We start from the raw sequence: 13,878 nt of genomic DNA on the forward strand, positions 1-13,878 counted from the left end.
TCACTTTGCTACTGTTACAAAACATTACTTGCAGTGTCTCTGCTAATTCAGAAACCTCATGGTTATAATTACACTGTCTGGAGGTTATCTAAGCCTAATTTCTTCATTGCTGGTTTTTAAATTGTTCAATAAAAAGAATGTTTGAACCTAGCTATGGAGCAGGCACGCCTCTCTCTGCCAACCACTGCCAGCGATGAGTTCCTGCCCGGGAAGCCACTAGCATCTCACTTCTACTGGAACTAAATTGTTAGAGAAAAAGCAGGTCATCTCTTAGTGATACAACACAGGAAAAACGGGTTAGCTGCCAGCGAAACCCATCTCAAGAATGGGAGAATCAGGAGGGTGCAGACTTGGTAAAATCTTGACAAGGGGATGAATATAGAGCTCGGACCATAGGAACCTGATATAGTGAACCCTGTTTCTGAACAGTATCCTTCTTACTAAAAAAAGGAAATGAATAAGGCATTAGTTGCTAACACAAATTTTTAAGAGGCACAACAACATTACTTTGTGCAAAGAACAATACAGAAGAATCTTTTGTATCTTTGAAAGGATATAAATCAGCCTTATGTGGCAGCACAGCGTTAAACAGGAATATCCTTTCCATGCCCCAGCACAATAATTTTTAACTGCTTAAATGCACTTTTAACTGCTTTAAATGCAGTTAGTACTGCATTACAGGACCACACCAATACCTGGTGGTGACAAAGCCCCACTTTCCCTCCTGCATTTTTCCATGATGCACAACACATACCTCTGCTGTGCCACTTATTTTGTGGCCGTCTTAACCGCTGACTGTTGAAGTCAGGGCAGAGCATTAGGAAAGACAGGTTTTTAAAGGTTTCCCTTTGAGAAAGGATTCCCTGGGCCACAGTGGTTCTTACTGAGCTTAACACTCGTGCCATGCTGGAGAAATTTCAGTGCTTTCTGAGATGGGGTGGGATGAGGTGAAGCTGATACTCACAGGACGACTTCTACGTGGTCCAAAGCCCACTGATCATGACCTGTCCCGTTGTGACGGGGCTGCCACCAGCGCAGTAGGACTCCTTTCATTCGTGCCTCCCTGTCAACACAAATGCAAGAGCCTGTGAGAGATCCAGGCTTTTGGTGTTTTGCATATCCCTATCCACCCCTCGAAAGGAATTGAGAGCAAAGTCAAATAATTGTTTCTACATCACTGAATATCAACACACTGTACATGCAAAGCATTTAATGGTTAAAAATTCACACAGATAAGGAGTATTTTCCCCCTTCGTATCTCCAAAACAAGTATTATTTTTGTTTTTCTTTCAAGTATGTTGATAAATACTAGGCTGGAATTTCTTAATCAGCCTTCCCCTTAAGTTTTCTTTGTTTATCCTCTCATCAACCTTTTTTCTTGCACAGTGATGCAAAGATAGATTATTTCTTAGCAGAAAAGTATCTTGTGCACTTAGAGGTAATGAAATGAGACTAGGTACTCACAGGGGAACATTATAAGACACTCTTTGGGCTTGTATAAAGTCCTTTGGCTGATGCTGTGCAATTACTTGCCATGTAATTCCATTATTTACACTGTATTGGAGGAGCACTGCCTTGTCTACAGTGTTAGGATCACTCAGATTGGTATTGCAACTGTCTGTTTGTGAAATACTTCCAATTTGCAAAACAAACATGATTTTGCTGTAAAACACAGAGAGAAAAGGTATTTTTAATAGGCAAACGTATTCAAACAAGAATGATGGCATTTCCAGGTTTATTGCAGTTTCCTTACTAAAACAGAACATTCTCAAGAATCATTACTTTAGCATGCAAAATAAACTGTTCTCACGTCTTTAAAGTGCATCTTTCAAAGTAATAGTTTACTATGTATAACATGTTGCCATACAGTTGGAGGCAGTTGATCCGATTTTGCAATGTATCTGCACAAAACTGAGACAGATAAAATTGTAAACATGCAAATGAATGTATGAAAAGTTTAAAAGGGAAAAATAAAGGTTGGATACAATAAAGTGCTTAAAAGATATATCATATTCTACCTGGGTGTTTAAGAACAGAAGAATCTGATTTACATCTGGCCCATTTGCCAGTTCATCCTGTTTCTAATCTTGCTTTAGACAACTAAATATAAACCAGTCCTGAAAGCTGTCACTCTGTTAAGAGCCAGCACAGGCTGGTTACATTTGTTTTTCCATGACCAAAGAGGCTCAGTAGATGAAAAAGATAGTCCTGTTCATTGCCAGGTGAATATAATTCCATTTGACAACTGAAATGGGAAAATGAGCCTGTAATTACTAAATAGCATCTTTAGTCACAACTGTCGTGGAGGTACATACAAACATGGGATTTGTCTTATCAGATCAGGCACTGGTCCAGGCAGTCTGGTGTCCAGTCTTTGCCAACAGCTTCATTGTCTGTGCTGGCTTACTAGACAGTGCTCTGTTGGGCATGATGAAAACATCTGACCTTTTCATCTCTCATTGCTTCCTTCTCACTCTCAAAATGAAGCATTTTGCCAATCCTAATGTTTTCTGCCAGCCACATCTGACTGCACGGCACAGCCAGGTCAGTCCATCCATGTGGCTGTGCATATGTATGAAGAGCCTCCTTTCTCATGAACTGCTAAAAAAGATTTTTAGGCTCAAACTGTTACCTTGCTCGGGTGAGATCCAGAGGTTTAGTCACAGCTTGTCGTATTTGACATCCATTAAAATAGAGCGAATCTCCATGGGCATAGGGTGCCAGCTGTCCACATCCATTCCCTATCACTCCCCCCTGAATGGTTTCCCAGTTTATTTCAGTAACTCTTTCAGATTCAAAATTATCTTTAATATAACTGGGCAGATCATGGCTAAAACCAGAGCAGTCATCACCTAAAAATGACAGAGTGAAGTTATAAAACACACAAAAAACAAAAGTCTTGAGAAAATTGAGCTACAGTTCATTGTAATTCCATTCAAGGTTGTGGCTTAATATACAGTGTGAGTACAGCCTGAATATATTTCAGCAGATCCATTAATAATGTGCACATTGATATACAGCATTCATTTTTAGAAAATTGAGGCTGTGGGTCATATTTTTTACAGCAGTATAACTTTAGTATGGCTCTCCTGTTTTGCATTGATGCCAATAGAGAAACCTCAAACTGCTGGTTGAAAACAAATACATCTAAAACATGGAAAGGATCTGATCTTATAAAGCTATGAGACTCTCCTGGAAGACATTAAATACTGGCTTCACTCCCACAAAGCACTTATAGTTTACCAAGGGCACTCAGGTACCATTAGGCATATGCTTAGCTGCATTGAGGGATTAGAGGAGAACACTCTGTCCTGATGGGGCACGGAACAGAGCCCCTTACAGATGCCAGTCACCAACATCTAGATCCCATTTGCACATCCTCTGGGATGCACGTTTGGAAGGAGTACAGGGCTGGGTAAGCAAGTAGCCATGTTCTGCCTTCAGTGAAGGCTGGATGGACTTTACATACAGTGCCAGACAGGAGAGATTACTGACTCAATCCAGAAAGAGTAAGGGGAGGGAAAAGCTGTTATTTGCAGCTCTGACAAATTATTAATTTAGAATTTGTTACTTAAACATTCCAGTGACGAATTTAGACATGATATATGACTTTGTCTTTTTGTTTAATTTTGAGCTAGATTAGACTGCAGTAGATGTACAAGAGAGAAAAACCGAAGAAATGAAACCTTGATATCCTTCGTCACAAATGCAAATGGCTCCAGTGGTGCAATATCCGTGGCCACTGCAGAGCTTAGGGCACGCTTCCCCAATGTACACGTGATCAATTGCCCAGCTTTGTTTCTCTAGTTCTTCTCCCTTCTGAATCCACCTGAACTGAGTCGCACTGCGAACATCAAAATCCAAACACTGTGTTACTGTATCTGGCAATCAAACACATCTGTACAGTGATGTTCTAATACACTAGCAACAAATCTAATGGAAAATGTCATATGAAGGGGCTGTGGTTTCAATAACTGGAAAGACACACCCTGAATAGGTGGCCACTATATCACTGGCAGTAGCAACACCTATCAAGCAAAAGCTTCCTGAGAAACATTAATTATGTATCAGATCTAAATCCAGCAATAAAGAATAATTTTTAATTCACCAGTTGTTCCAAGTAAATGGTGCCAGCAAGACAGTTGACATTTTATAGGTCCACAGTGAGCTGACCTTTCAGTAACCTACCTGGATGAGACATGGTCAGGCAGCTGGATAGTTATTCTTCTCCACATGGAGCTGTTGACAGAGTTATAGATGGTAGCTTCATGGAACTGAAATGGGGAGCAGCCAATGCTATTAGATGAGGAAGGAAGACAGTGTGTCTGGACGAGTTGCCATGAGTCTGTCCTGCAGGAAGCAAAACAAAAAAAAAAGAAAGAAGTTTTATAACAACTGAATGAATAATAAAAGGAAAACAGGTAATTTCAAAGGGTCATGGCATTGCCTGTCTTACTAAACAAATACAAGAGATTGTCAGCAATAGTTTCCATGCTCTGGGGCCACAAATTAATGAGAGGTGAGAGGCTGAAGCACTGGTGCAACCAGCACCAGATTTGAGTGGTGGAACTCACAGCGTAGTTTGGTACATACAGCTCCTCTGGGCTGCATGACAGAAGTATCTATTTGGGAGTCTGCTCCTTAAGTCTTACAATGTTCAGAAGAGTCCCCATAGAATTTGCTATATTTTCATTCACAGTCATTTAAGCACAGAATATAACTTTGTTTTTACAAATTATAATGTGCTGCTGTACTACAGCACAGGAGACAGTGTTGTTAATTGTTTGCTAGCTAAAGACCCATTTGGAGTTAAGTAACTCTCACTTCATTACAGCTTGGTCCTGTATCATACTAAAACAAGTTTCTTGTGAATGTGGTTTCCTGAGAGTATAGTTTTAACAGGAGCATTCTCATGACTGTAACTGCAAGCTCAATGCCATGAATCTGTCAATATCTGGGATAAATTATAAGAGAATTTATGGGAGTTCTGTACACAAAGCCCAGTGCTTGCACACAGACTTTATTCAGATCCTGTTACAACATGAATAGCAAAGTAATTGCTTTAATAAACAAAAGCTCTCTAGATTTTTAATATCATACTATTTTTTTTAGATCTGTGTACTCTACTGTCATTTACCTGGCATCCTTTGTATACTCCAGCATCACTGAGTGGAGGTCCCCACAAGAATTTGCCTCACAGCCAACCACGATCTATAGCACAAATAAAATTGACTGCTATAACAAGTCAGGCAGACATTTGAAGTGATATATAATCAAGTTATATTCTCCTTTTTTTCTTTTTCTTTATGGGGTCTATAAAAGAGATTGCTAACACATCTTGGACAAAAAAAACCATCAAAAGTGGATAGAATACAAAAGACACAGTACTTCAGATACTGCTTTTACTTAATGAATTTTACTTAATTGCTACTGTTATCTCCAAACAGAATCCTAACATTACATTCCTATAATCCAAATTAAATATCTAAACATTGTTACTGAATCAAAAAGATTCGGTAGCTCCTTGGCATTTCCAAAAGTGAAACACCTATGAAATTTAAAATTCATAATGATAAACATGTAGGCATAAACTTCAAGTCAATCCAATTTAAGAACAGAGTTATTCTGAATAGTTAAAACAATAGATATATTTGTATCATATTAAAGTGGAAAGATTACAGTACCCAATGTATAGTACTGAATAGATAACAAAAAGCTAAATTTCAAAACCACACAGAAGCCATGCTAGAGCTGAATTCTTAGTTTAGAAATACAATCTTTACTGTGACTGGTGCAGAAAAAGGGGGAGAGAAACAGAAGAGAAAAACTCAGCAATAAGACCTTAGTAATACAAACTACTAAATGGGTTATCATAATTTTGGCCTTAAAATAGAGAAAAAAGATGATAGACTGGGTAAAATAAGTGGCTTGAGGCAGAGTCTTGGTACTCAGTAGTAAAACGCATGTGAGAGTCCTCTTTTATAAAATTTCTTTGAAGGTGGCATGCTGTGTGAGGGGGGAAAGCTGTGCCTTAGGTTTTATATTAGATAGTCAATATAAAATAGGCAACAAATGTTGAGAAAAGGTGAAAATATTGATCAGTGGAAGATGGAAAATTCTAGAACTATCTTGTCAAACAGAAGAACAAGGAAAAAACATAACAAGAAAATGAATGACTATTTTAATAACCCTACTTTCATATTAGTTCCTGGCTTATTTAAGGCAAGGTGCTTGGAGAATGGAAAGCAATTATAAAACAACTACTTGTTGCCTTTGGCAACAAGTGCAGAATCCCACCTTAAATCAAAGTAAAATACTCAGAAATGTTTCTCTGATTGTTTGGGTCATTTGCCATCACACAAGCAAACAGAACGGGTACTCCTACTTAAACACGCTCGCATTTTCCATATGACACTCCCTTGCCTTTTCTGTTTATTCACAGATTAGGGGAAAATGGCATATTCTGCATCCTGTCTATTCTCATCTTAGAAAATAATTGCTACTATATCTGATGATCCAGTAATTTCAGATAAAAGGGATTAGACTTCCAATCCCCGTGACTAACCCCCAAAGCATACAGTCAGTCAGAATAATTTGACATTTTACATTCAGGCAACCTTTCTGATTCTCATTACTTATACTTCCTTTAATTTCTAGTAAAAAGTCACTATTAATTATTCATTCAGTTGAGCATTCTAGTTGGAAGGGGAGTAATTTCTGGAGACACTGTAGATGACTTTTCATTGTGTACTTTACTTTGGAGAGAGAGAACATTTCTTACTTTAAACTGCATCATGTATCCTGGCTGTATAATGAGCTCCCTGGAGGACAGGATGTTGTGTGTTTTGTCCTTCTTCTTGTTTGGCCAGTAGAGATGGAATGATGGATTTCCACAGAACCCTGCAGTCCTGACTGCATTAGGGTAAAAGCTCCAGTTTTCTTCATGAGAGGTGCCTTCTATTAAGATGAGTTAAAGATAATTACTGCATTAGCTTGGTAAACATCAAGGCTTAGTAATGAATCCACAGAATCACTAGATACAGTCTTTTAGTAACATAGACACTACATTTATGTTATCTGTAATGACACACATTAAGCTACTAACAGACGTAATAGAGACTTCAGCTCCAGAGAGCTAATTAAAATGTTTAAATAATAGTACTTTTAAAATTATGATGAAATAAAAATTTAATAGCAGGAATTTAAATGAAATGAATTGGACCGAAATAAAAATTTTTGTCTTTCTTATAGGCATGTGTATGTATATATGTGCATAAATACATATCTGAATATACATGTGTGTATATATATATATATATATATATTTACACACTCCTACGAGTAGCATGAAGAATAACATATAAAGAGCATCAGCCTACAAAATAAAAAATTTTCAGAGTTAAAATGGAAGAAAGTCTGCTTGCAAGATCACAGGACTTAGGTAAAATAAGATAATCCAGACAACAGATAAGCTAAGGTGTGGCAGCCTGTCTTACCATCATCAAACGTATCTACCAGCTGGCTGGGGTTGATCTCTGCTCCTCCGATCAGGATGTTATCCAGAGCCCACTGTGCCCGGTCAGGGCCTGGAACCACGATCCCGTTGCTGATGGTGAACGGCTGCCACCAGCGCAGGCGGGTGGTGTTGGTCAGGGCATGTTCGGGGAGGAGGATGTAGTCGTGCCTGACTGAGATGTATTTTTGGTAATCCATCTCATGAAGCAAAGTCCAGGATATCCCTGGAATGAAAAGATGCAGGTTTAGTAATAAGAACAAGCATAGGGTAGAACCTTTTAAAAGATTTAAGTAAGATAGTAAGAAATGAAAAATAATAGCTATGGTCTTCTGGTAGGCAAATCTTAACTTTGTAATGATAGTTAGCAACTGTTTCTCACTGCAAGAGTAATCTTGTAATCATATAAAGGAATCAAATTGGCTGCAAGCCACTGATTACTGAAATCAGGCAGGAGGATTACGGAAAACTCCTGAGCAACAGATGGAAATTTTAGAAGAGAAAAACACTTTACACAGACAAAAATAATTTTGCAATTAAAAATTAGCTTATTATTTTGGATCTCTGACAACTTCCCATATATTCATGGTGCTTGGATGCAGAACAAGACTTTAGCTTAGCTGAAACCATAGGATGTACTTGCCTCCGTCAATGGAATAGTCTAGCAGCACTCCCTCCTTTCTGCAAGTTGGTCTGTGGCACGTTGTCATGTTGTTCTCGCTCCCAATTCTCCCCCAGTACTGTAGAAACCTAAGAGTTAATGTATATGATTACATCTGTTAAACATCTGCACAGAGCCATGCTGAAAATGTTCCAAATGCCAGCATTTTTAAGCAAGTAACTGTGCAAGTACCACAAAGGTTTCCAAAAACATCGCCTAGTAATTCTCATGGGAACTTAATGAAATTCAGCAAAGATCTACCCCTGGGAGGGACTAACTCCTTGCAAATGTACCAGCTGGGGACTGATTGGATGGGAGCTGCTTTGCTAGCAGTTCCCTGTGAGTCCTGCTGGAAAGAGAGCTCACCATGTGTTAACAAGTTGCCCTTATATCAATGAAGGACATAAAAGAAGTTGATGAACTGAGGCAAGGTCAGTGAAGGACACTGGAATGGTTGGAATAGTTGGGGCTGGAGCACATGCCCTGTGAGGAGAGGCTGAGGGAACATGGCTGGTTCAACCTGGAGAAGATGGCTGGGACTGGGGGACAGCCAATTTCTCCCATTGAGAAAATGGGAGGTTCCAACTGGATTTACCAGAGGGAAAAAAAAAAATCACTCTGAGGGTAACTAAGCACTGGAACAAGCTGTCCAGACAGACTGCAGGATCTCTGTTCTTGGAGGATTTTAAAGACCTAATGGGACAAAAGCCCTGAGCAAACTCTGACAGAAGTCAGATTGTGTGGCTTCATTAGAGCCACACAGTCAAGGGAAATGTTGCTGAAGTTGTCTACGTCATGTCCTTCCTTGGCTTGTCTAAAGCGACATAATTCCATCGCTCTCCTGTTGTCATCCTCTTCTACGGCATGGGAGTGGAGTGGGTCTTGTATATGGGCACTCAAGAGAAGACAACCAGCAGAGGTTATGCTCTGAACTGAGTGAGAGACACAGCTGGTGATGCCAAGGAGACTGGGGCATCTTGCCTCTTTGCAGGACAGGAGTTGCTGATTCATGAGACCCTTTCTGCTGCGCAAGGGTGAGCCTTGCTCTCTGTGACTTACCTGAAAGCATCAGTGTCTTGAGAATCATAATCTCATTAGTGTCTGCCTCAGGTCGTGCTATGCTAGTGGTGACCTAGGAATCCCCTGAGCTACAAGCTATGTTACTGCTGCTTTGCCAGTGTTTAACAGAGTTCCCCAGGAAAATGGCATGGAAACATGACCTACTTTGCCCCCCGCAGGTCCAGATCTTGAGTGACAGCCTGTCTCACAGTTGCACCTCCAAAATACAGAGTTGTGTCTTCTGCGAGAATTCCACACTCGGTACAGGTATTTCCACCTTCTAAGGACATCCATAAGTCTGGTTTAATTTCTTCATTGTCAAAGCGCTCTTTCAGGAAAGTCTGTAAGTAAGGTATGCACAGGTAATTAAGATTTTAAGTCTTTTTGATGACCACAGGTGGAACTGATCTAAACATATTTGAAGGGCTCATGAACACTGTAAATTTTTCTCAGGATGACTGAATATAATCACTTTTGGCTGAATATTTACCCACTTAAAATGATTGGCTAAATGTGAAAATATATTAGGGCTGGATTTTAACATACTTGGGAGGTAATCCAGCAAACTAAAATTGGCATGTGCAAATGGGTGGATGTGTTGGGTTTTTGTGGCAAGGTTTTGATGGCAGGGGGCTATAGGGGGATCTTCTCTATGTATGGGAGAAAAAATATTCTATATTTTTTCCCCAGCAAAACTTAAAATAAAATTTTAGATTTACTGTAGTGAAAATGCATTTATGCCACTATCTGCACAAATATTTACAGTGAAAACCATCTAGAGTATATTTCTGATTTCCACTTACCTCCAGGTGCATAAGTGAAATCCTGGCCTTAAGGAGATAGTAGTAGAACTCCCCTAAAATTGCTAGCATTTTATCCCTAATGTCCTTAATGTGAAGGATACATTACTATTTAAAAATTGCAAACAAACAATTATATTTGATCATGTATTAGTATTTCAGATGAAAAATAGAAGGTTATAATAATTCAAATGATAACTTAAATAGTTATATTCTCTTTAGACAGAATTGTTGTTATCCTGTTGTTTCTGTGGAAGATGTACCTATTCTGTTCTTACCTGATGTAGAAAAAATGAGATGGTAAACACAACATTTAAAACTAATTTGGAGTCATTACATATTCTGTTCTAAACATGTCACATTTTAAATATATTTTAACTTTTAAATCAATAATATCTAACTAGAGTTCACTCGCTTGTTATTGATTAACATGAATAACAGCCAGGTGAATTAATTTTCTAATTTTATGCCACTTTCCTGTATTTCCTACTTCAGTAAGGTCTTTCATGATAAAGACAATCTTTCTACAGGTCTTGATCAGATATAATGATATGTGCAAGGGTGATTTAGATCCTATAATTATGATTTAAACATGAACAGTGAACTGTATCACAGCTTTTTATCACAGTGTTATTTGCAAAGGAACAAACCTGTTCTTGAATAATGCAGTAATAATTTTGCTAAAAACTGATGAAAGGGCTGAAAATGGATTTGACTCTCTTCAAGCTGACAGAAATCAAAGCTAAATTTTCAGTGGGATCAATCTCTCCTCTCTCTCTCAGCCAAACACATGCCAACTTAATTCTTTAAAACATGTAGTAAAATTACCTTCAGTGTCTGGGTAAGGTAGCAGTTTGGACCCGAATACCCAGGGTCACAGATGCATTGCTCATTCAGGCAGTCCCCATGACCTCTACAGTTTTCCAGACAACCAGGGCCCAGATAGAAATTATCGATGGCCCACTGCATATCTGAGTATTTCTGGTAGAAGCGAAACCTCACAGGACTAGATATAAAGAAATGAAGAGAGACATATGTATAAATCAACTTCGCTCAATTGAAAAAAAGGTGATTAAATACAATATACTTACGACTGTACTATCCTCCAAGCTTCCACAAGCAGTGGAAATATCTGTTGAAATTGATTTTATACATATACATAATGTAATGAACATGAATGCTAGTCTGCAGTTTTCTTGAAAGAAAATGAAAAAGCAGATGTATCTCTTGTTGTGTTTCTAGGCAGGTATTCAATCCAAGTCAAAATGAGTAGAAAATTCATACTTACTTGCCCACAAGGCTTTCAGGCAGTGAGTAAGTTACTCTTTTCCATCCTTTTGTGGGAAAGAAGACAGATGGCTGTGAAACACTCCCAGAACATTTTGGATCAGCTGGTAAGCACTGAGGTACCAAGTAACTCCAGCTAACACCAAAGTCAGTGGAATACTGCACGTGGACCTGATTTTGTGCAAGTTTTTCTGAGGTTTTACATCCAACAGAAACCTATCAAAGAAGAGAGCATCAATAATTTAGAATTAATCATGGTGGTGGAGTTTAAAAAAAGTGTTTGAACCTGAAAACTGACTGCAGAATTTTTGTTTGAAATGATGGCAATAACATGCCTGTACACTACCAGTCATCTGCATCTTCAGTATTCCCAAGACTGAGAAGAGACACCATAGTGTGAATTTTGTTTTCTTCTAGTTAGATCACATTTCTGGATTTCCAGATTTTGACACTTGTGCCTTATACCCCAGTACCACATAACAAATAAAGTTCATCTCCCCTCCCACACAGTCTAAGATTTGCATATTTCAGAGAAGGCCACAGATTAGGTGAACCACCTTTATGGAGGGATGTGCAAAGGGCTCTTGCAACTTCCTTATATCACTGGGCTATTTCCTTAATTTAGGTAAAGGGGTGTGTGAAGGGCAGTTTGGGTGCAGGTTTGAATTACCTTGAACTGCATGATCCAGCCTTCTGTAGGAGTCAGGTCGTGGGTGACTGCATAGACCTCTCTGCCGTCATGGCTCCCGCAGATCATGACACCATCAGGAGAATCACAAAATCTCTCGATTGAGCAATCATCATGGAATAACCAGTGTTCATTCACTTGAAAATAAATGGCAACACCAGTAATATACAGTGACAACATAAATTAAAGAACACAGGGAGTGGTGTTAACCACGAAAGGTGATTCATGGCTTTGTTCTTCAGCCTACGTGAGAATTATTTAGTATTGCTCCTGAGAATGTCAGTACCCCATCTTTCCCATGTACATAGGTATTACATTTATCACATTTATTGCTGAAAGCAATATTACTCTCTTGTATAAGAACTATAGCATTATTTTTTTAATGCTCAAGAAGTAAGGATTTGAGATTTATTTAAAACATAAACTTCTGTTGCACTTAATATTTTTTGGGAGAGCCTTTTAATAGGCACTGCCTACATGTCTGCACAAAGTGTACCCCGGCACTGGTGCTTGTTAAGCCTTGTAAACATACGGAAATACATCTTCTAGAAAATTTAGTTGTAAAATGGAACTTAACTTCCCTATATAATATTTTAAAAAGTTAGGAAATAGGAAGCAGATATTCAGGATAAGACAAAGACTCAAGAGGCTCAGCAAGATTTGAAAATTTGAAAAGCTTCTTGCTCTTTAACTCAGGTCCACGTGGAACCTTTACCTGTAGTTTTGTCCTCCATGAACATGTCGAAGGCGATCCTGCCGGTGGGCCCCGCGTCGGCGGGGGAGCGCTCGTGCTGCGGCAGGGGAGCGCTGCTGAAGGTGTCCAGCATCACTGTCCTCTGGTCGGCTGAGCCCGAAATCAGCACGTTGTCGATGGCCCAGTCGTTCTGGTCCAGCCCATCGTGTTTAGGTTGCCACCAGCGGAACCGTGTCCCAATGGTTTTGGCATCGTAGGGAAGGAGGATGTTCACAAAGCTGAAATGCAAAGTGGAAATTAGTTGTAGGGAAGCCACAGGAGAACAATTTCGATGCTCTGTGCCAGGTGCTTTGACCAGGTCCACTACCCGTGTTTCTTAGAGTACATGGAAGTTGGGAAGAGAAGGAGAAGAGTGGATGATCTAGCCTATGTTCTTCTATGGGAAATGCCGGAATAAAAATCTTTCTGATCACTCCCAATGTCATCCCTGGGACAGGGGCTCAGAGAGAGGTGGGAAGTGTCAGCAACCAGACTGGCATGGTTTGAGCAACCTCACTTGCTCTAGCTGTCCTTACGGGACCAAATGCAATGGTCTGGACTAGCAGGGTAGGACCATAAGATCCTAATTAATGGAAGTGTAAAGAAAGAGAACACTGAAGTAAAATTAAGATCAGTATTTTCAACCTGGAGCTATTTAGCAAATAGCCATGTTCCAGTACAACTTTATTTTTTTCCATTACAACAGTAGACAACAGTACACTTAAATCTCATGTCCAGTTAAAGTGCTAACAGTTTCTTGCTGTGCTCAAACGAAATAACAAATAATGGGGCCCTCACATTTCCATTTTCTATGAATCCTTATGAATCAGTGAGGAAAATGTCACCTCACATGTATGCATGATTTAAATCTCACAGATATCTGAAAATAGGGCTTGAGTGTGTCCATCCTTTTGATGGATGTCTGCAGAAATTCAGTTTCTCCTCTACACACCATTTTCTAACTAGTTCAAACAATGACTGACTGCTCTTGTCAGTAAGAAACTAGATTGCAAATGTTAGCGTCTTAAAGAACAGGATAAGCATCTCTACAGTAGCTATTCATTTATCCTCCTGCAACCATTTACAAACCTACCAGGCTGCTACAGGCTCCTAACTACCCTTGTATTTCTGGCCTAG

At 39.3% G+C, this 13,878-nt stretch overlaps 1 protein-coding gene across 2 annotated transcripts in view; it reads right to left on the reverse strand.

Moving 5' to 3' along the window:
* Positions 1 to 13,878, reverse strand: part of RELN (reelin) — a 279,445-nt gene that overhangs the window by 9,390 nt on the left and 256,177 nt on the right. For both annotated transcript variants that reach the window (XM_051805023.1, XM_051805024.1), the window contains exons 50-63: positions 12,724 to 12,980; positions 11,991 to 12,145; positions 11,322 to 11,536; positions 10,862 to 11,039; positions 9,399 to 9,574; positions 8,157 to 8,263; positions 7,497 to 7,739; positions 6,782 to 6,957; positions 5,138 to 5,211; positions 4,189 to 4,350; positions 3,687 to 3,844; positions 2,633 to 2,852; positions 1,465 to 1,662; positions 965 to 1,063 (exon numbers count right to left, since the gene is read on the reverse strand). In XM_051805023.1, the coding sequence (XP_051660983.1) occupies positions 965 to 1,063; positions 1,465 to 1,662; positions 2,633 to 2,852; positions 3,687 to 3,844; positions 4,189 to 4,350; positions 5,138 to 5,211; positions 6,782 to 6,957; positions 7,497 to 7,739; positions 8,157 to 8,263; positions 9,399 to 9,574; positions 10,862 to 11,039; positions 11,322 to 11,536; positions 11,991 to 12,145; positions 12,724 to 12,980 (2,418 nt within the window). The remainder of the gene's footprint in view (positions 1 to 964; positions 1,064 to 1,464; positions 1,663 to 2,632; positions 2,853 to 3,686; positions 3,845 to 4,188; positions 4,351 to 5,137; positions 5,212 to 6,781; positions 6,958 to 7,496; positions 7,740 to 8,156; positions 8,264 to 9,398; positions 9,575 to 10,861; positions 11,040 to 11,321; positions 11,537 to 11,990; positions 12,146 to 12,723; positions 12,981 to 13,878) is intronic.

Source organism: Manacus candei, unplaced genomic scaffold (genome assembly GCF_025592945.1).
Source record: "Manacus candei isolate 608988 ecotype Guabito, Panama unplaced genomic scaffold, ASM2559294v1 h1tg000063l, whole genome shotgun sequence".
Taxonomy (NCBI): Eukaryota; Metazoa; Chordata; class Aves; order Passeriformes; family Pipridae; genus Manacus; species Manacus candei.